Source organism: Mastigoproctus giganteus, chromosome 12 (assembly GCF_048544385.1).
Source record: "Mastigoproctus giganteus isolate SK-2022 chromosome 12, ASM4854438v1, whole genome shotgun sequence".
In the NCBI taxonomy this organism is placed as follows: Eukaryota; Metazoa; Arthropoda; class Arachnida; order Uropygi; family Thelyphonidae; genus Mastigoproctus; species Mastigoproctus giganteus.
The window spans coordinates 120,867,566-120,889,935 of NC_143586.1; the positions used below are offsets into that span (position 1 = coordinate 120,867,566).

The 22,370-nt window shown below is 36.9% G+C and overlaps 1 protein-coding gene across 1 annotated transcript in view; it reads right to left on the reverse strand.

Moving 5' to 3' along the window:
* LOC150077375 (vitellogenin-6-like) overlaps positions 1-22,370 on the reverse strand; it is a 146,968-nt gene that overhangs the window by 81,615 nt on the left and 42,983 nt on the right. Inside the window, exons 12-20 of the mRNA XM_090385879.1 lie at positions 21,867-22,064; positions 21,481-21,698; positions 18,346-18,452; positions 14,644-14,924; positions 14,405-14,525; positions 13,793-13,991; positions 7,789-8,071; positions 763-975; positions 304-570 (exon numbers count right to left, since the gene is read on the reverse strand). Coding sequence (XP_090242005.1) covers positions 304-570; positions 763-975; positions 7,789-8,071; positions 13,793-13,991; positions 14,405-14,525; positions 14,644-14,924; positions 18,346-18,452; positions 21,481-21,698; positions 21,867-22,064 — 1,887 coding nt within the window. The remainder of the gene's footprint in view (positions 1-303; positions 571-762; positions 976-7,788; positions 8,072-13,792; positions 13,992-14,404; positions 14,526-14,643; positions 14,925-18,345; positions 18,453-21,480; positions 21,699-21,866; positions 22,065-22,370) is intronic.

Below are 22,370 nucleotides of genomic sequence, written 5' to 3' on the forward strand. Positions count from 1 at the left end.
ATAATTTAATATAAATGTTAGGGGAAATATATCACTAAAAATAGACATTTTTAGTATTATGAGTGATTATAGAAAATATTCCCGAGTTAAATTGCATGCACTCTTTTGACTACATAAAGGTTTTCGGTAAATTCTCTCTCTCTCTCTGATTTTCACCCTAATTCAAATATTTCGATTTCAGCAAACCACTTAATTTCTTATGATACCCAAAGTAATTCGAAGAAGTATTTCTTCTAAATATGAACGATACTATAATACTGCATTTCCCTTTTTTTCCTTAAAAATAAAGGCGAATGAATTTACCTTGAAATTTTCGACCTCTGAAGAGTAGAAAGGTGTTCTTTCATAAGTGACGTTCAACTTGTGATATAATCTGTCGGGTGTATAGCTGTATGCAAAATCTACGCCAACCTTACGGTCGCGTTCTCCACGACCGACTATTTCACCCTTCAGAATATGGCTATAGAACTTCTTATCACTGCTTACGCGTGCACCCTGCTCGGTGACATCATCTACAACAGCAGGACTCTCTTCTAGGCCATGAAACTCATACGACCACGTTCCTTCGATCTGCAAACAGAGCAACATAAATTTAGTGATCAACAGAAAAAATTGCAAGAAAAACATTTCTGTTAATTACTGATTTCTTATTATTTAGTAGAGTTTTATAAAAATATTAACTATCACACCTTACCGGAAAATATGGAATAATAAAATGAAAATAATGAAATAGTAAAATATTAAGCCTTTCTTTCTCCTTACTTCGTTTGTAGCTTGCTGTTTTGCAGGAGTTACACAAACATCTAAATGGTACTGTTCGAAGTGAGGGTTTGTAAACCAGTGATAAACTTGTTGCCGGAAACCATTCTCTAACAAATGCTGGAACAAAGAACCTTCGTGTTTTGTGTGATCTTTAATACTTCTTTTCACTACTAAACCAAGACCAACGAAATCATGAAGATACTCATGTTCAAACTGTATAAATATAAATAGCAAGTTATCATTAGGCAATGAATAACAACTCATTAAAATAAAATTCATCTATAAACAAGAGTATATTAATTGTAAATATCTGATTAAATATTATGCAGAGAAAAATCAAATACATTTCTATTTTAGACGAGAAATGGGATGTTTTCTGGATTATTTACCAATATTTTATTGTTGTAGTTAATCGTTATATACACATATATATTACTTTTGATGATGAATCCAAAAAGCCCACTCACTGATGACGAAGCCCACCAGCTTCGAAACGATCGTCTCGGTGGTGGTATCCCCTGAAAATAAATAACAGTAATCTTCTCCGCTATCTCGTTGTGAAAGCAAACCACAATATGGGATTCGATTAAAACGATGCCATTTACACTACTTACGTAGTTCAAATTTATAAATCGCTGCATAAGGACCACCGCTATGAAAACCCTCTGCATTTGTGGCTCGATCGGAGGAAGGAGGGGTGGATAGGTTCTTCGATCGGTTCGCCTATGCGACGATTTGTCTAGCAATTGAAATGCAGCGATTCCATGACCATTATTGGCCTCGTGGTCCTCTGTCGATATGGGACATAATGGTCGATCTATTTTTATTTCTATTTTATTTTAGTAGTTTGATTAGTCTCTTTTGGTGATATTCACGTTTCTCGGAACTGGTACTTTACTAGGGGGTGCCGCTAAATTGTTATACAATTGGTACTATATTTTAAATTTAAAAATGGATTTATTTGAATTGGATTTAAATTATATTCTAAATTATTTGGAGGCTTTCGGCTACAGTTTCTGTCTTGTTATCCCTTCTCTTACCTCCCTATTACGTTTATGTTAAATTTTCGCTCTACAGTTTTGCCATACTACGGGCATTTGTATTAATTTTAATACGTAATTTCAATAATATATTGGGTATCCTGTGGAGGATGTGTATTTTACTGCCTCTAATTACTACTTCATATTTATTTTATTTATCTATTTTAATGTCATTACTCATATATATTATCGTATATATGAGTTAAATGAGTCATATATATGAGTTAACAGGAAGTTAAATCTGGTAAGTGTGGTGGTGACTGCTCAGTGATCGAGTGCTTTACAAGACATTCTTGAATGAAAATAGCCGAGTGTACAGAAGAGTTTTGATGATACAAGCTCCACTTTCATCAAACAGCATCACGCAATCGCCGTGAAAATTTTTGCAACATTCCTGGTTCACTTTTTGTCCATAAGGAACAATGCCCTGTGATTCAAAAAATTCAATTAGCATGATAATCGTAAATGATCGAAATTGCCTTGCTTTTATAAGCCTTAAAGAAGTTGGAGTCTTCCAGTGAAGAGTACCACGCCTTTGTTTCCAGGTGATAGCGATACACCCACGATTTCACAAGTAATTATGGAAGAAACAGTGTGGACCAGCAGCGTTTTGACTAAGATCCTTACATGTTAGAACTCGCCGCTCTCTCTGTGAAATTCAGTGAAGATTCGAGGCACAAACTTGACTGAAACACATCGCATTCCCAAATCTTGATTGACCTGTCCCGTAAGAAATACAAATTCATTAGCAACTTAGCGGATAATTAAACACCGATCACTCTTCAGCTGATCACGAACATGAGCGGTTGAATTATTGGTTTCTTGAAGTTGAAGGGTGGGCAGATGACAAACGGCCCTCTTTATACTTTTCAAACTACTGAATAGTCTTCAAATGATATATAGAATCGTTTGGAGGCTTCTCTCAATAACCTGTTCCTGGAGGAAGGGAAACTTCGCCTCTGTGACTAACTGTTCTAAAGGTTGACGGGATATTCGAATACTGAGCTTTTTTTCTGTCTTTTCTTTTCGCCCTTCAACGTTAAGACCTCTCGGTATTAAGCCTCTAAGACGCGAAGCACAGTTAGTACAGAATGAGGCCGCTTCTTGTGCCACTTTTTAACCAAAATAAAGTTGGTATATTTTAACAGCTGCATTATAAACTCTCGGTGAAATTTAATTGTATTCTCTACTATACATAACGAAAGCTACTTGGTGAATTTAATACGCATAACGAAAGCTACTTGGTCTGCTGCAATTGACACCAAAAACTATAAAAAGAGTACGAGTTCACTACTATTATGTAAAAATATTAATTTACCCGAAACTCCGATTGATTGACCAGTATGGGAGGTTTGCTTTATATATCTGCATGAATTCAGAGAGTAGGTGGGAATAGAATAGTTTAGAAACTGCTGAAAACTGACTCCAGAATCTCTTAGTCATCAGTTCAACTAATCTGAACAGAGAGACCATAATCTAAGTATGTGAAAGCTAGAATATGAAATAGCATTAGCATTAATAGAGGCATTTGATGCAAGAAAGCAAGCTTATGCAGCATCAGCCAAAAAAAAAAAAAAAAACCCACTTCCACTTCACCCCTCTGTTCGTTCCAAATACCTGTCCAGCTGAGCCTTAAACTTATTTAGGCTATCAACCTCCACCACAAGGGATGGAAGTCTGTTCCACCAACCAACCACCCGCTGGCTAAAGGCAAATTTCCTCACGTCTATCCTACATCTGTCTTTCCTCAATTTGAATTTATGCCCTCTCAGGTGATTTTTCTGAGCTAGAGGAAGAATCCCATCAGCATTGAGCATGCTTAAACCATTCAAGGCTTTATACACCTCTATCAGATCACCTCGCTGGTGCCTAGTCTCCAGACACTGTAATTTGCAAAACTTAAGCCTTTCTTCGTAAGAGCACCCCTTTGTTCCATTCACTAATCTTGTTGCCCTTCTCTGTACTCGTTCCAGCAGCTCTACATCCTTCTTGAAATGAGGCCTCCAGACCTGTATACAGTACTCTAGGTGTGGCCTGACCATTGCCTTATACAATGGAATAATCACCTCCTTATCCCTGCTGGAAAACTTCCTGTATATCATTGACAATACTCCATGAGCTACTCTTGCAGCCCGTCTGCACTGCTCAGAGAACTTCATATCTGCCTGCACAACCACCCCCAAGTCCCTTTCATTCTCTACCACTGTCAGTGTAGTACCACAGAGTTGATACGTTGCTCTGGGGTTGCTGTTTCCCATGTGTAGTACTTTACATTTGTCAATGTTAAACCTCATTTGCCACCTCTCAGCCCATCTGCACAACCTTTCGAGATCCTGTTGCAGCAGCATAGTGTCAGTAGTGTCCTTGACAACCCTGCCAACCTTTGTATCATCTGCAAACTTGGACATTAAGCTTGATATACCATCATCAATATCATTTATAAATACAGAAAACAATAATGGACCCAACACTGAACCCTGAGGGACTCCACTAATAACATTAGTCCACGATGAGCAGTGTCCATTGATTACCACTCTCTGTCTTCTCCCCCTCAACCACCCCTTTATCCATAGCAGCAATTTGCCTCCAATGTCACACCGCTCCAATTTGTGTAGCAGTCTTCCATGTGCAACAGTATCAAAAGCCTTTCTAAGATCCAAGTATATAATATCAAAGTTATTCCCTGCATCCAGTTCTTTTGTGACTGCATCATAATATCCAATCAAGTTGGTCAGGAGACTTCCCCTTAACAAAACCATGCTCTGTCTGAGCTATAACTGAAGTCTTGTCTAAATGATCCTGCAGTGCTTCTTTAACCAGTGCCTCCATTAATTTTCCTGGAACAGAAGTTAAGCTCACAGGTCTATAATTACTTGTGTCAGCCTTTGATCCTCCTTTGTGAATTGGGGTCACATTTGCACATTTCCAGTCTATGGGTACCTCCCCTGAGTCCAAGGAAGCTCTCATAATTATGGCTAAGGGTTTGCTTACTTCCTTTGCTGCCTCCTTTAATATAACTGGATAGAGCCCATCCACCCCGGGTGCCTTTCTTGTGTTTATCTTCAACAGTTTCTCCTCCACTTTACTCCCAGTTATTTCAAGATTCTGTAGCTTACTGCTAGAGTTGAATACACCTCTGGCATTCCCCTTGCTGAATAACTCCTCATGTGTGAATGTCGATGCAAAATATTCATTTAGTTTGTTAGCTACCTGAGCAGGATCATCAATAGTTGACCCATCAATATCAAGTGGACCAATCTGATTCATCCCCTTCCTTCTAGAGTTTACATAAGTAAAGAACTCTTTGCTGTTTTTCTTTGCATCCCTTGCCAAGGATTTCTCGTAATCTGCCTTTGCCTGCCTAACCTCCTTTGTAACTTGGTTGCATATCAACTTGTATCTATCATAGGCTTCTGTGTCATGTGTTAATTTGTAAGTATCCCATGCATTTTTCTTCTCTGCCATATGCCTCATTAGTTCATCTGACATCCATTTTGGCCTAAACCTTGAACAATATTTCTTAGTTGGTATGTAAAGCCTAGTAGCTTCCAAGATAAGTTCTTTGAATGCTTCCCATTTTGAATTTGCTGTTGGTAACATCATCAGTTGGTCCCACTGTATAGAATTTAAATACTGTCTCAGTCCATCGTAGTCGCCTTTACGGAAGCAATAACCCTTCCCTTTACCCCTAATGGTAGTTACCTCTTTGAGTAAATCCCACTTCAGCACACTGTGATCACTGCCACCTAGTGGTTCATTTATCTGCAGATTCTTAATGCGTGAAGAATCACTGCTGATAATCAAATCAAGAGTATTACTCCCTCTAGTTGCCTCCCGAACATGCTGATGTAGAAAACAATCATCCAATAAATCCACAAAAGCCCTGCTAGTGTGTGAGTAACCAGCCCCCAAATTCCAGTCAATATCTGGGAAATTAAAATCTCCCATTATAAGACTCTCTGATTTACTGGCCCACTCTATTTCCCTGTACAGTTCCTTATTATACTCATCAGAGTCATTAGGCCTATAGCACACTCCTACTCTCAATTTTGATCTCCCAATGCTTATGTCACACCAAACTGACTCTACACTGCACTGTCCGGCGATGTCGACTGGCTTCACTTCCTTGGTTTTTATGTGTTTCTTAACTAATAGCATAACCCCTCCCCCTTCCTATCCTGTCTATCCTTTCTGTAGACGTTGTACTCCCCAAATTCCAGTTCTGCATCCCTTATATTTGTGTGACACCACGTCTCTGATATCCCAACAATATCTGCCTTTGATGTTTTGAGCAATACCTCAAATTCATCAAATTTATTTACTAAACTCCTAGCATTGGTGTACACGTAAGTATACCTGCACCTGTTTCTATTCTTAGCTACCCTAACACAACCCATGTGTTTACTTGTACCGCAATGGCTCCCAGCAGTCTCTGAAATACCATGCATCTTGCTTTCCAGGCTTCTGCTCATTCTAATAGAAGCAGTGCAAGAATCTCTTTCACCTCTGCCAGTGGCTACTGTCAATCTATCGGTCTTTGTCTCCCCCCCAAGCTAGCAGTTTTCCGACCCACCTAACACTGCCTCGATAGCATCAGCAAATATTCTTGCACCCTTTCTATTTAAGTGTATCCCATCCCTGTAGAAGCAATCTCTCCTGTTAACAAGTACAGTCCATGCTGAAAAAAATTCTACTCCTTGAGCCTTGCACAATCTTTCCAGGGCCGAATTGATCGACAAGGCTCTCATCATACCTTGCGTATGGAGGACGCTAGGAAACCGCAGCTTATTACATCCGAAATCAGCCTTAAAAAATACTCCACTGTGTTTACGAATAGTGTTATCGGCAAGATAATATAAAATTTCGACATTGAATCTTCTGACCTATATATAAAATAGAATCATCGACCTATATAAAATTCATATCCGTTTGCAAATCAGTTAAGGGAAAAGGAGGTTCAATAATGAATAAGAATGCACACTACTCTGACATTTCCTAGTGTTTGACGAGTACAAGTATTTTTTTCGCCATTCATCTCGAATTTTATTTCAGTAATTTTATATAAAATATATTAACATCCGTCGATGAAAATGTCATTTATTGTCAAATGAATTGAAAGTACTCTGCGAGAGTATAAATATTGTCTAAAGGCCATCCTAATGAGTCAGAAGATTCAATGCCGAAATTTTCCCACTAGCCAAAATAAATGAAGCAGTAGTTACCATTCCATTTCTAGGCGTGGCGGTACACCCTTAAACAGAAATGTTTCACACTAATCTTTGAAGAGGATTCTTGGACTCTGCTGATCCTTGAAGTCATGGCATTATGATTTTTATGTTAAGAGTAATCTTTTAACAATTATCCTAAATTTAAAGTATAATTTTCTTTTATCTTTACCGATTAAATTATAAATAACAAACATAAATCTTGCTTTGAGCCGATGACAATTTTCTTAGGTATTCATGACACAATACGTTGGAAATAAGCAATGATAATTATAGAAAACTGCATTATTTTACTAAATACTTAAAATAATATTCCCATGAAAGGATTATATATAATTGCTTTAAACGATTGTACAAAATTAAATCAAATTATTATTTTTTTTAACATCCACGTTCTGGAGAACCATTTGACATACTTGATCCTGAGGTGTTGAAAGAATACCGGCATACCAAAGGAAGGAATTCTTTTCTCCTATAGTAAGGATAAAAATAATACCAAACAGAATTCTTTTGCTCTGGTCTATTTATCCTTAGAATAAAGATGTCCAAATCATTCTTACTGGTGCAAACTCAATTCCACTCAGGTGGTGTCAGAAAAAGCGCGATATATTCCTATTCTTTCCCTTTGTCTATTTATCTAAGTACTGAACGAGTTCGAAGGCCTTTGAGATCCAATTTAACAAGTTAGTATTTTCGCAACAATGCGATCAGAATTTTAAAAATATATATTTTAGAACAGGAAGAAAACAACATCGCCTTACCTTAGCGAGATGATCTTCCTCGTAGACAGGTCGATAGTAACCTCTGCTGATACTGGGAATACGATTTGAATAATAATCGATGAATGTGAAGGGCTCACAGCGAAGGTGGTAGACTTGGTGTGGAGCCTGAGGAGTGTACTTGAACGACATCTTGCTGTTTCCAAAGTTGATTTCTGCTTTCAATGGGAGAGATACAATTGAATGACGACGTGTTCCAGCTCCGAAGATCAGATTTTCGTAAGGCAAAGCGAAACGTAGGGTGGTATAAAGTTCGCTGTCCAAACTATACAGAAAGAGAAACACGTTCAGTTATCAGTAAGAACAAGTCATATTGAGTTATGTTAACATTGGTTACCTTAAATCCCAAAGATTATAACAAGTTGTTGTAGTCTTTGGAATTTCAGGTAACTCACTTTCACCACCAGGTTAGAAGTTGTTGTTGTAGTCCATTATCTTTTTGGGATACATGTTGCTGGAAAGTTCCAGTAAGATGCATCCCAAAAAGAGGGTTTTGAAATGTAGCTAATAAGCAGCTTTACTGTAGCGACGAACCTACATTCGTCAATGTACACAAAGGTTCATTGCTATGCGCATACTGATGAGAGTAGACAGCCACTATCCGCAAGACTTGAGCCACCGTCGTTCTGACCGAGTACAAAGTTATGAATTGCAGTAGGACATCATTTCATCCATATAAATGTATAAGAATGAAAAAAACTGATAGCTGTGACTGTCACAGCTATCATCGATGAATCCACCTTAGAAAACGTGCGGGCCTGTTTCTTCGGCGGGATTTGATTCTGGTGAATTTGAGGTTTGTTGAAAAAGCAGTTTTTTGAACACGCCATACTCAGGAGACAATACTGCCATATGACGCAAGGAAGCGAACTTTTTATATACCATAAAAAACATATTAATAATAAAATTACCGAAACAGAATATTCATCTATTTCAATTCCTCTTTGAACTTAGCCAGACCAGCTGCCTCTGCCCAGTTGTGCATCAACTTATTCCAGTGTTTTCTACAACTCCTTGTCCATGATAAACTTCATGGAAACTTCAGGTATGCCCTGTGATTTTATATTTGTGTTTCCTGGTTTGTTTCTACGAGGGAAAAAAGCCTTTCCTCATTTATTTTACTTAAGCCTTCAGTGCCTTGTACACTTTAATTAGATCTTTCCTTAGATGTTCATTCAAACTTTGCAGTCTGTACCTTCTAAGTTGTTATTCATATGTGTACCACTTTGCACTCATCACCAATCTGGATACCGTTCTCTGAACCATCTCCAGGTGCGCGCTCTCTCTCTCATTTTTAGGTGCTGTTTCCTGAAGTGAATACAGTATTCCAAATGCAGTCAAAACAATCAAGGAATAATGACATCTTCCTCCATACTAGCAAAATTCCTATAAATTCATGTCTGATTGCATTGTAGTACATAAGTCTGTTTCATCTTGAACTGCTTAACTCCACTCCCACCAATCTTACTGGGGACTACAGGATTTCTGTACCTCAAATTCATAACCATACATGTAGGAGCATTCAAGTTTAGTTGCCCGTTTTCTGACCATACAGGCAATGGATTTAAGAGTTTTTGAAGCAGTATACAGTAGACTGTCGAAATAACAGCACCCTAAATAACGGAACATCCGAGCTAACGGCACATTGAGATCGGATGTTTATGTACAGCGCAGACGTCTTCCAGTGACGAAAAAAAAAAAAAAAAAAAAAAAGAAAGCGGCAAGTCACGTGATTACTGTATTTGTTTACGTTCGCCATTTTGAAAGTAAATTCTGTATTGATATCACGGATTATACCGCTGTTTTACATTTATTTTAAATTAAAAACCCCTCACTATGGCTCCTAAAGTTAATAAATCTCATGCAGAGAAGAAAAGAAGAACAACATTAAGCTTAGTCACAAACTTGATATGCAAACTCTATTCCAAACTATTAACATTAGGGTCAACCGGAAAGTTAATTCATATACCCATGTGTATTGTGTCTGTAAATTGCGAGTGTTCTCTGGCCGACTTGTCTGTTTTTCTGGAAGAAAAAATCTTGCTATCTATGCCCGAGCCCGACTAACTCAGCCACGGAGTGAAAAAAGGCCATAAAAGTTCCTCGCGTCATCGACGGGATTCGAACCTGGGCCCTTTCCACCCGGTGTGGGGAGGTCGGTGATGATACCAATGTGCTATCGGGCAGACTAAACGGTATAATAAAGAAAATAGAATGGGGAGTAAGCAGGAGTGTACTAATGGCAGAATATAACATTGGATCGTCAACGTTTATGTTTTTTATGTGCAGTTAATAAAATTGGATTCTTAATCTCTCTATTTCTTATTTAGCCTCATTATTTCTGCATTAATAAAAATAAAACTTTCTAGATAACGGAAAAATCTAAATAACGACACCTTGAATCCCCGAAGGTGCCGTTATTCTGAAAGGCTACTGTAGATTGTTAACCACCTAGTTAATATTTAGTGCCTGAGCAGTTGTGGAGAAGCACATTTCAATGAATATTAAGCGCTAACAACTGAACTTATTTATAACAAGTAAACCTTCAGATCATCAGCAAACTTTGAGAGCTTCTCTTAAATATCCTTATCGATATCATTTTAGATAAATTGGAAATAGGACAGAACAAAAATAAATGAGCCCGGAGGGATCCCACTTTTTACACTGGTTCACCCTAAATACTGACCACTCATGGCAACCCACTGCACTTATTCACATCTTTTAGCCAGCCTCAGATTTGTTGTGAGATCTTACCAGTAACTCCACTTTCTTCTAGTTCATATGGCAATCTTCCATTAGGGATAGTGTTAAAAGCTTTATTAAGTCTGGGCGTATTGTGACAAAACTGTTACCTGCATCCAACTGTTAATTATGCGCATCAATACTAATCCTATTAGTAATCATAGTAATGAAAGTTACTGACCTCCTCTAACGAACCAATGCTGGATTCTATTCGAGTTACTATTCCTGTAAAGCTAGTTCCTGAATCGTATTTTGTCGTATGCTCTGTGAAAGCCATTCAGAAAAAAGAAAATGTGTGGCCAGCACATTAAAGTAAACTGTTTAAAATCGGGAACTCTCAGAGATTTAGTAGTGTCGGATTTTAGCGAGGTATACTTACTTAGTGCCTAAGCAGTTGTGGAGAAGCACATTTCAATGAATATTAAGCAATAACAACTGAACTTGTTTATAACAAGTAAAATAAGTATAGTTTATATCTACAGGGTGTCTCAAAAATATTGGTACAAACCTTTAGGGGAGTTAGGTCATCTAAAGGAATGTGAATCGCATAGGAACCCATAACCGGAAAAGTCACCGTAAGTCGGTAGACGGCGCTGTTCATCAGTTCGCGAGAGGGAAAATTTCTGGTTTACTCATTCAAGCAGTAGTCGCTGCACGAAGAGCATGCATCGATATACGAACTGTGAGCTGGCAGACATGCACATAGTGTATGGATTAGCAGAGGGCAATGGACGAGCTACTCAACGAATTTATGGAGAACTCTTCCCAGAGAGACATGTACCGGACCACCGTTTGTTTGCGCGTGTGCATCAAAATTTGTGCGATTATGGGTCATTTATAGGTAACAGGAGTAGTGCGGGCAGACCACATTCAACGCGAACTCCTGCCATGGAAGAAAGTGTGTTGAATGCCGTCCTACTGCCAGCACACCTGCCTTAGGAGTGTCTCGTTGCAGAGTACAGCATGTCTGGCACGATGATTCCTTACACCCCTTTCATCTCCAAAGGGTTCAGTTACTGCTCCTCCCAAGTTCATCCTGCACGTGTGGCTTTTGCGCAGTGGTTTCTCCAAGAAAGTGTTCAAGACTTGAATTTTCCAGCCTATGTTTTGTTCACGGATGAGGCTTATTTCACTCGGGAAGGCTTATTCAATCTGCACAATGCTCATGTGTGGGCTCACGACAACCCACACAGTGTGCGCCCCCATGCGGCACAACATCGCTTCGCAATAAATGTGTAGGCAGGTATGGTCGGTGACTGCTTAGTCGGCCTATACCTGTTACCATCCCGCATGAACTCCGCTAAATATCGGATCTTTCTTGAACAAGTTCTACCAAGGTTACTTGGCGATGTGCCAGCAAATGTGAGACGCAACATTTGGTTTCAACATGACGGGGCGCCTGCCCATTATGGAAGGTGTGTCCGTGACCATTTGAACATGCGTTTTGGGCGTCGATGGATTGGCCGTGGTGGACCCGTTGCCTGGCCCCCACGCTCACCTGATTTATTGAGCCTTGATTTCTTTCTGTGGGGGGCCCTCAAATCTATCGTGTATGAATCGCCTGTGGAGACGGAAATGGATCTTGTGGCGAGACTCGTCTGCGCTGCTGCTACTGTCAAAGAAACTCCAGGTGTGTTCGACTGTGTCCGCCAATCCATGCTGCGTCGGTGTCACGCATGCATCGAGTCTCATGGTGGAACCTTCGAGCATCTGTTGTAACATCATGAAATGCATCCATCTCGTACTCCATTGTTAATATTATGTCAAATAAATGTTTGCCACTAATTACTGTCTTGTGTCATTTCTGCTTCTTGTTCCTCTGCTACTACTTTCCCGGGACGTTTCCGGTTATGGGTTCCTATGCGATTCACATTCCTTTAGATGTTACCTACCTCCTCTAAACGTTTGTACCAATATTTTTGAGACACCCTGTATAAGCAGCACTGAAAGGTAGTGCTAGTAGTTCAAAATTAAAATAACAGTTTAATTTGTTAAATTTTAACAAATGACGGTAACAACATCTATTCTCATGTACTTTATGTCAAATGATGCTTACTACAGTTTCAGAAAATGCTTTAAAAATAAACTAACCTGTTTTTAAGGAAGAATTACAACGATATGTGTGCAATCTTTACAAATTTGCCTGATATTTTGACATTATTAATGTCCTCCGTGACAGTAGTGGTTTCAACACTTGTCACTCGTTTAGAGAGGTCCGAATCCCTTCGACGACTGGAGAAATTTCCAACAATTTAGGCTGTAGTTAGCCGATCTCAGGCAGAGATAGTAGGGTTGTTTTTTTTTACCCCCATGAGTTCGAGTTTTTCAGCCAGTTTTCCTCGTATGAAATACAGTATGTTCAAAAACTCAGATATGTTCTTAAAAAAGTACTCAGCACCTTCCCATTTAGACTTTTTTCCCTGAAAACTTGGGAGTGGTCTCCGATGAAGACGGCGGAAGGTTTCACCAAGGTATTTCTCAAATGAAAAAAAAGATACCAGGGAAAATGGAGTCCAAATATGTTGGCAGATTACTGTTAGAATCTCGTACTGGAGGCACCAATGGATCGTTATAAAAGGGAAAACACGAAAAAATAGTGTTTTGTTATCAGATAAACATTTTTTGTAAATAGAATAAGGTAAATAGACCTAATACTGTTCAATATTTAATACTGTATGTAACATTTTCTTAAAATATATGAACTCTTTTTACTCGAAAGGTTGTTACTTTAATCCCTTCTTCCCTTAAAATTGATGTGTGTTACAGCAATAGCCTAGTGGTCAGGCGCGCGGGTGCATAAGTACACGTGCCTTGAGTGACCGGGGTTCAAGCCCGTGACTGCTAAACACGGTGCTGTTTCTTGTATTCTGTCTATCTTATGAACTCCTCTGACTCGTCCGGGAGTATAAAACAGAAAATTTATTTATATTGTTGCCATATTTGAATTCAGTAACGTTAAATCTACAAGAATCACCCTGAACAGGGAACGAATTTTTTTTTTTTTTTTTTTTTGCAGACCAGTGTTATTCCTCTTCGTTGAAATTTTGTTTTACTGCAAAGTGGGTTATATTTTAATTGGATAATCTTGTATAATTGAAAAATATCTGAAGAAACTGAAGTAAACTTAATTTTCTGTTGATTTAAATATGTGCATAAATGGAGAAACTGAAACCAGTTTACTTACACTAAGTGACCGTCAATCTTCAGTGCGAGATTTTTTGGGGAAGTCCTTTCCTCCTAGAGGGTATCTGGCGAATTTATCTTTAATCCGAAGTCTTTGTTCTTATAGAACATATAGGCTGGTTGCTGTAACTCAAGCACTGCTGGCAGACCGACTGCCGTAGGAAAAGTGTACGTCTTTGTACTTGTGAGGAAGAATCGCCTGTAAGGACGTTTAAACAATTCATTCCACCAGAAAGTGACGTCAGGAAGAGAGAACTGATCTGAAATGTTGATATAAATGCTGTTGAAATACATAGAAGAACTTAAACTGGTGTAAAAAACAAGATTAATGCAAATATAAGAAATGATTGGCTCCAAGAAATTATACCAGCCCCAACCACGCAACCCTTTCCTGTCCACGGGATTTAATACTGTGGCATCGAAGGTAGCATTCTGCCGAATGCCATAATTTTAAGTCCTATATTTCGCACATCAAGAAACTATTTTGTTGCTAGGTGCATATAATTAAGATATTATATGCACCATTTAAACATTTGCAGATGAATTTCGGATTAAAAATTGATTAACTAGTTGTTTTAAATAGTACTGTTTTTATAAAAGATTTATCATTATATTTGATAAATTTTAGGTTAGAGATAATAGCAGTCAAAAAATGCAAACATTCCTTACTAACCTTCTTTTAAAAGCGATTCAAAAGATTCTTCATCAAACTGGAAGAGATCAAGGTCTTGATCCAAGAACTTAACAAATAAATCTCCATAAATGGGTTCATAGTTCCTGGTATAAATGTGGAGCTGGGAAAAAAAAAAAAAACTCTTACTTAGACACGCTACAAGCAGAACGACTCCAAACATTGAGAAACGTTATTTATAAGAGAAATTAAAAATCGATATGAATTCGAGTTTACCCTACCTTTTTCTTAATTTCCTTCAGTTCTTTCTCCACTGTGTTCACTTCACGATGTTGTCTTTTGTGGAAGATATCGAGCAAACCTTTCTTTTGAAGAAACCCTTCTGGACTGAAAATGTTCTCCAAAACTCTTTCCAGACCTGCTGCATGAAAACCTATGGCTAGAGTGTCGTGTGAATCACCCCAAAAGTAATTATTTATTCTGATATAGGTAGATCGAGGAATGTAGCTGGTATTGCTGGCAATGTAACTGATTTGAGTGAATCCTCCATAGTCGTATTTCTCTGAAAAATTAAAAATTTTAATAAAAACATCATATTTAAATTTAGAAAATAAAAACTTCTATCATATCACTAAAAAATAGTCTTTCACTAGAGTATTAATCTACGATGTTTCGGCGGAAATTGTAATTTACCAATGCCTTTTTAACACATGAATGTGCTGCCAAAATCTTAATCTTCTTGCACTACGGCAGTACTGGGCTTAGTTAAAAATAGCTTCCTTGTATTTTCCAGTAAAGGAATACCACAGTATATCAAATATATATTTTTTTCTACTGAAAAAAAACGGCCCAGCTGGAAGCCGTTTTTCAGCCTCGACCTACTGGGTGGGAAGGGCTCACTTTTTAAAAGACCCTCTGTCCCATATGTTACGTTGCGGTCGAAAGCACCGCAAACACGGAAAGTAATGATATACGAATAACGTTTTTGGCTTTCTTTAAATAGTTTAAAGTGGCGAAAATATTAATATTTAGTAAAATAATTAACAAATTTAATTCTCGCTTATGATTATAAATTAATAATATATATATATATATATATATATATATTATAATATTAGAAATTATGTTAAGAATACGAATAATGTTAGGAATGCAACTAAGAGAGACCCAGAAAAAAATTAAAACAAAATTTAAACTGAATAGGGACCACATTTGGAAATTCGCCAGGGAGCCCGAGGGTTCTTAAAACGGCCCTGCGTTCCAGCCACAATTCTCTACCGATGCCATATTTTTGAAGTGATATATTCGCTCATTAGGAAGCACTAGCGGGGTGAATGCAGTATTATACTTGTATATTATTTAGAGTCCGCGCGGTAGCGCAGTGGTTATAATTACGGTCCTCTTCACACAGAGTGGAATAATCCTATCAACGACGTGAGGAACTTTTATAGATTTTTCATTTTTTTGCTCCGTGGATGAGTTAGTCGGTCTCAAACGTGGCTAGGAAAAACGTGGTTCCTCAGCCCACGGAAATTCGAAGTTTTGCAGCACACTGGAAAATCGACTAAAGAACACAAGCAATTTATGGAAATTGTTACACAAGGGTAAATGAGATGAGTTGGTTTTCGAGTGGCTCTAAGAACACAATCGACTAAAGAACACAAGCAATTTATGGAAATTGTTACACAAGGGTAAATGAGATGAGTTGGTTTTCGAGTGGCTCTAATATGACTTTTTTTTTCTTCTTTTTTTTTTTTTTTTTTTTGTATACGATTAGACATTTACATATGAATCTGAGACTATCAGTTTATGATATTGTTTTTTCATGTTTGTTTTAAATACTACTGGTTTTAAAGATACTAACATTATAATTGGCAAATTTTAGGAGAGATTTATCAGTAGCGAGATTTTATGCGTATTTCGTAATAACAGCGAAAATATCTGAACTACAACCATTCCAATACATTCCGGAGCCACCTTCTGAAAATCCTAATAATCCTACACCTATGATATCATCAGAGGAAAATTAGGTTACATGCTGTCTAAAGCACTTAACCACCACAAAACGGCAAAATCGTCCTTGCTTGAAAAGAAGCAAATATTTGTTTCAAAACTCTTTCCCTACCCCACAAATACTCCGCACTTTAGTTTCTACTCCGAAAAACTTTTCCAGCACGAAAAACGTCCTACATTCTCTCTGTATGTCCTGTTCCACAGACTTGCAATTCCTGTTAAGTCCAAGCATTTGCTAGTGGCACAATAGTTCGTCCATTCTATGCAGTCTCTTCTTCCCACTATCCTCTTCCTAACATTCAATCAAGCTGACCATATGGTAAATTACTGTCTGCCATTCCTGTTCTAGTTACGTCATGAAGATCAAATGCTTCTCGAAGGAAGTGTTAGTTACCCCTCCATCTTGACGAGAATTCCAGTACAAAGAAGATCGAAAACCTTGAAATATGCTTTTCCCGTACAGTATTGCTTCTTTGTCAGAAACTTGCCTTGCCCTGCACGAGCAATCTCCCACTCATTGCTGCAACACGCCATAATGCACTTTATGCCTCCAGGGTTGGAAAACGTGGTGGAGTGTTGGCATCGTCTTTCGTTTCCTCTCACTTAAGAATCATAACTGACTCGTCTGAAAAATTAGAGTTACATTTTCAAGCTATAATGGTCTAATTGACATTTTTTTGAATATATCCCCGTCCTTGCAGATACAATAAATGAAGCTTCCAATTTGATAATAAATGTCAAATCTGGCCTGCGCCCCGTATTGGGTATTATTGCAGATCATACCTGACACATCTCTTCCAATAATAAAGATTTATTTATTTACATAAATACTGCTACCCGAAATAAAGAACAATTTTCGATGTACTGATTTAACGTAGAAAAACAATAAAACTCGACCAGATTTTAATCTGCTTCAGTTAACTAATACTGAAAATAGTCCAGATTAGTACAATCGTTTATTTTTGGAACATTGTTACAAAGTGAATAGGAGTTTGATGACTTTGGAGTCAATGTATAATATATTTTCTTTCATGTTTCAGTAACCGAAATTTATTATTATTTATTTTCAGGATCCAAATCGACCGGTTTCTTAAAGAAATTTTCAATTAGAATTATAGTTAGTCGATTTCGAGTGGAGGAGTAGGGATTTCCCTCGAGTTATTCCAGGTGAACAACACACCAATCAGCCCGCCTACACACATTGTAGAGACAAAATCTGCCTCTATTACGATTGGCTAACTAATACAGGAAAGTAGGAGTGTTGAATATGACAGAACATAGTTTCCCCTATGCATCAACAACCGGGATTCTGGATAAATAATGACAATGAAATATGCTGACTTAGTATTAAAATTACACTTAGTTTTATGCATTAATTTTTGTTAATGCATAAAACTGCAAGACAATAAATCTATAAAATCTATAAAATTGCAAGACAAAGTTTGCTTTTATTGCTTAGGCTGAAATAAAGTACTCGAGACATGTTGAAAATGTGCCCGATTCCACTAAGAGGCACGTATCAAGATCTTTAGCATCTGCACTTGGTAATTATTGCCAACCTGATCCTCAACAGCTGAAGGCTTCATCACTACAAGTCCTTCCGGAGAAGTGTCATTCTCTTCAAATTCAACTGAGGATCAAGTACCAAGATCTCATTTGTTATAGTCTATTATTCCAAATAATGGCATCTTTAAGTTCTTAATAGCATCTTTAATTTTGTTATTCCTGTCCATAAGGCTGTCATGAGCTTGTCTATTTTTGGCTGTAAATGGTCATTTATTTATTTGGTTTAAAAAAAAGTAAAATGAAAACAGGAAACGAGTCCAACTGAATCTGAGAGGAAAAACACGAACACATAAAAACAAATGTAGAAATTAAACTAAAAACTAAGACATGAAATAATAAATAAGAAACCCGTATTGAATATGAAAGTTTTAAGAATGAGCATGCAGAACTTATTGCTTACTTACTGTCATAATGAGCTGTGTAATAGTTACGGGAATAGCTATAATCCAGTTCTTCCCAAGCAGGACGATAGCCATCCAGCAAATGAGATACTTCTCTGATCAACTTTGATCTGTAATGAAATAATCGTCACGTGAATCTTCACATTAAGTCGGAAAGTGCGTTCTAGAAGTCTGCTAACTCCGATTATTACTGTAAAACTAGTAGTTAAACCAGGTAATCGTCCACATAAGCATTAAACAGACTAGTTCATTAAGAACGTGAAGGAAGTAATGTTTTCATTACTAACTTTACAAAAAAATGCTCGGACTACAAACGCTAACTGTTGGAATGTGAAGTTACCTGTTCTAAGCAAACATGATATGATCGCTCCATTCATTAAGGTGGATAAATTAACCATCTTTGTGCATTATATATTGACATATTGGGAGTAGGCATTTAGAAATATCAATATAAATATTTTCTTGGAATTTCGTTGTAAGATTACATATACACCCACAAAACGTGTTTGTTTCTCAAAAATAATTACAGTAATGGAAACTTTTTTTTTGTATCAAGCGCGCAATGTGGTGTTATCAGTTTTACACCAGTTTCCAACGTGGCTTCCAATTGATGAATTTCCTTTGAATTTTTGTTAGTAGATGCAATAGTAACGATTTGTTTTTCAAAAACAATTCGTTGCTATTCTTTGGGTTCCTCGTGCCAAGAAACAGTTAGTCTCCACCCCCTCTCTTTTCTTTATTCCCGATAAAGCAGCACGCAAAGTGAAAACCTAAAAATAATGTAATGTCGAGAAGTCACGGGTCGTTTAAGACACTGGTCTTTGAAACCGATTTTTTTTTAAATTTGAAATGATTTACCAGAGACCACAAAGATCAATCTGTCACTTCAAAAAAACTAACCTGGAACTTGGAATAGCTTTAGAAGTAATAACATCTCAGCAAGGCAAAGAGTCAATTTTCAAAAATTTGAAAAAAACAATCAAACGGTTTCAAATGCTAATTTGAAAAATATTGATAAATGTATAAGAGCACCCAGAACTTTTGCTGATGTGATGCTAAAATGTCATCAGAAATTAATTGTGGAAACGTTTCTGCTTGTAACTGATAAGCTAGTTGCCAATTTGGAAGAGCATCGAAACAGAAGCTAAGAATTTTGATACCTATGGCCAAAATCATAAATGTGCAATGTTTTCATAAAAATAATAAAATTATAACTATATATTAAAGATTCATTAATATTAATTAATTTATAATTATAAAAAATTATCACAGAGATAGTAGTTTTATATAAAATGAGGTTTTCGTAATTTATTTAGATAATAAAAATTGCCATATTTTTAAAATAAATTACAAATTCAATTATGCTAAGTCTTTTAATTCCATTTTGCTCTTATGATGAATTGGCGCCTGTCGCTGGGCTGCACTTGCTACATCTTAGTTAAGCCTCTGGGTGGAAATGCATATAAATAGAGTTCATGCCTTTTAAGGCGTTCTGGCAGAGCTTGTAAAATGCCTTCGATAAAGTTGAGCAACCGGTTGATTCATTACTGCAACAATAAGAATATGACCGAGTCTTCCACAGAACTTGCAAATTTCTTATAAAATGCATGTACTATGAAGGAGAAAAACAATGCAAGAACACAATCAGTGCAAGATTTATAGAAATTTCTGTTTGAAGACAACCTAAAAGTATGAAAAAGGTTGTTTACGCATGGGTATGGCACTTCCATCATTTCTGCTACCCAGGTAGTACCCAGGACTGCATCGTTTATTCATATCTCATATTGTGAACACCTTCACAACGAGTTGCTAGGTATTGTATTACTTCGAATAAGCAACACTTCTCTGGTAGAGAAGACTACTATTACTTATTCTCAGATGGGCACCCACCACCCAGCCGGCACCGTTTCGAAGCTAGTTGGCTTCATCATCAGTACCCGCCGATGATGAAGAAAGCCCGATATTAGAAGAAAGAATTTTTTTTTTATAATGGCGACTTTAAAGAGAGATTTTTTCGTTTCGTACCAATACAAAAGCACAATCTTAAAGAAATTAAATTATTTATCCACAGATATTAAAAAATTCAAAGCTACGACAGTGCTTCCAACATCCAACAACTTCCAACAACACAGTTTTATAAGCACATTGTGCAATAATGCAGCATAAACTTGTCCTAAGCAGTGCATTAATTTTATTTAATACAAAATTTTAACGGTTTTTTTCTGCTTCTACAAGAGCGATGGAGTATACTTGACCACCATTTAGGAGAAAATTCAGGTTACGTTTAAAATTAAACTAAATAAGATGGTTGTTAGCTAGTGCAGATGCTGTGTTTGCATTAAAAAGGGAGTATAAACAAATACCATTAGCTTTAATTAATTTATGTACCTGTAAAGAAGAAAAGTCTATTTTCCGATCAGAGAGTTGAAAACTGGCCAAAAAATCAAGAATATGAATCTGCATTATTAACAATAACGCGGGGCGGAATATTACAAAGATTAAACGGAACAAACAATTCTTTCTCTTCAGTACTTGAAAATATGTTAATAGGTAGTAATCTTTTGAAATCATTGAATGGATTTATTTTAGACATTAGAAATGATTTTGAAAGTATAAAAGAAGCAAAATTTGTAACGGAAAAGACAAAATACAAAAATGAAAAATAAGAATTTAAAAAAAACGTAAAATTATGTACGATTACACAAAATATCATGAAGTTACTTTACGTGGAAAATAAATGTTTACTACTTATACTGTAAATGTTATTTGTAATTAAATATATATATTTTTTTAAAAAAATGGAATTAATTTAAAGAATATTTAAAAATTAATAAACACTTATGAAAATGACATTGATGCCGATAAATTTAAAGATGAAGTTAAACAGTATTTAAAGGAGGAAAATATTTTAAATATGAAAGTTGCGTATAATATTATAAACGACGGTTTGAGATCTAACGAGACCTTTCCTAACTCGAAACTATTCTAAAAATATTTTTAACAATGCCCTTAACAAACAAACGAAAAATGGAAATTTTGGGTAGAAATAGCTAAAGATAATTTAATACAAATATTTAAATATATTTATGGTACTATGTTTATATTAACTTTCAGAATCGGCCTTCATATAATGCTTACACTGTTTTATGGCATGGATGCGTCGAATTAGCCAGGTAGTGGATAGAGCTGTACACATAAGATGCGACTTGAATATCGGGTTCGTCATGGAGGGAGCGGATTATAGTTTCCAATTGATAACGATGTTGAATAACTTCCAGTACCAGGGTAAAGGCGGCGATCCTAATTTCGTAATCTTCTGATCGATCGAAGTACAGAGGGACGAGGTAAGAAATGAGCTGCAGAATGAAACAGTTTCCACCATGGAACATGATGGAAAATGAGAGTTATTTGAAGTTAAAGGAACATAAAGGTTGTTGCTTAAACCTATTTATTGCAATTGGAAATTAGAAATAGGATTTAAGATTGGTCATTTATCGAAATTACACTGTAATAGATGCGCTCACCTCTTCAGAATACCTGCCAAGAAGTCGATCTAGAGCCCAGATTGCGTTCACTCGGTAGTACACTGGATATTTCCCTTTCCCCTTTAGATAAGGTTTAAGATAGTCGATAACTTCCCTTATCCCAAAGTTGCCAGTAGCACGGATGTAGGCAATGGTATAATGGTCGTCTGTGTTCCACTCATTCTGGTGAGCGATGTACTGAAAGAATACAGACATGTGGCTGTTACTATTGCAACTTTATGATATTACAATTGTATTAAACACGCTCCTTTTACTCTAAGTAATTAGAACTCATACTCCATTATTTTTATATTGACAATAAATGTTCGGAATTTGCCCTTGCAAATTCCGGACCTTCATTCAAATACCGAGAGGGCTCATCTCAGGTTTTCCACCTGATATTAAGACCCTTTAGAAGAATCTTTAAATGACATACTCAGATACTGAAGTAATATCGCAAAGCGTTAGGTTGTTTAGAATCATCGCAGATGTTACTAACTGCGG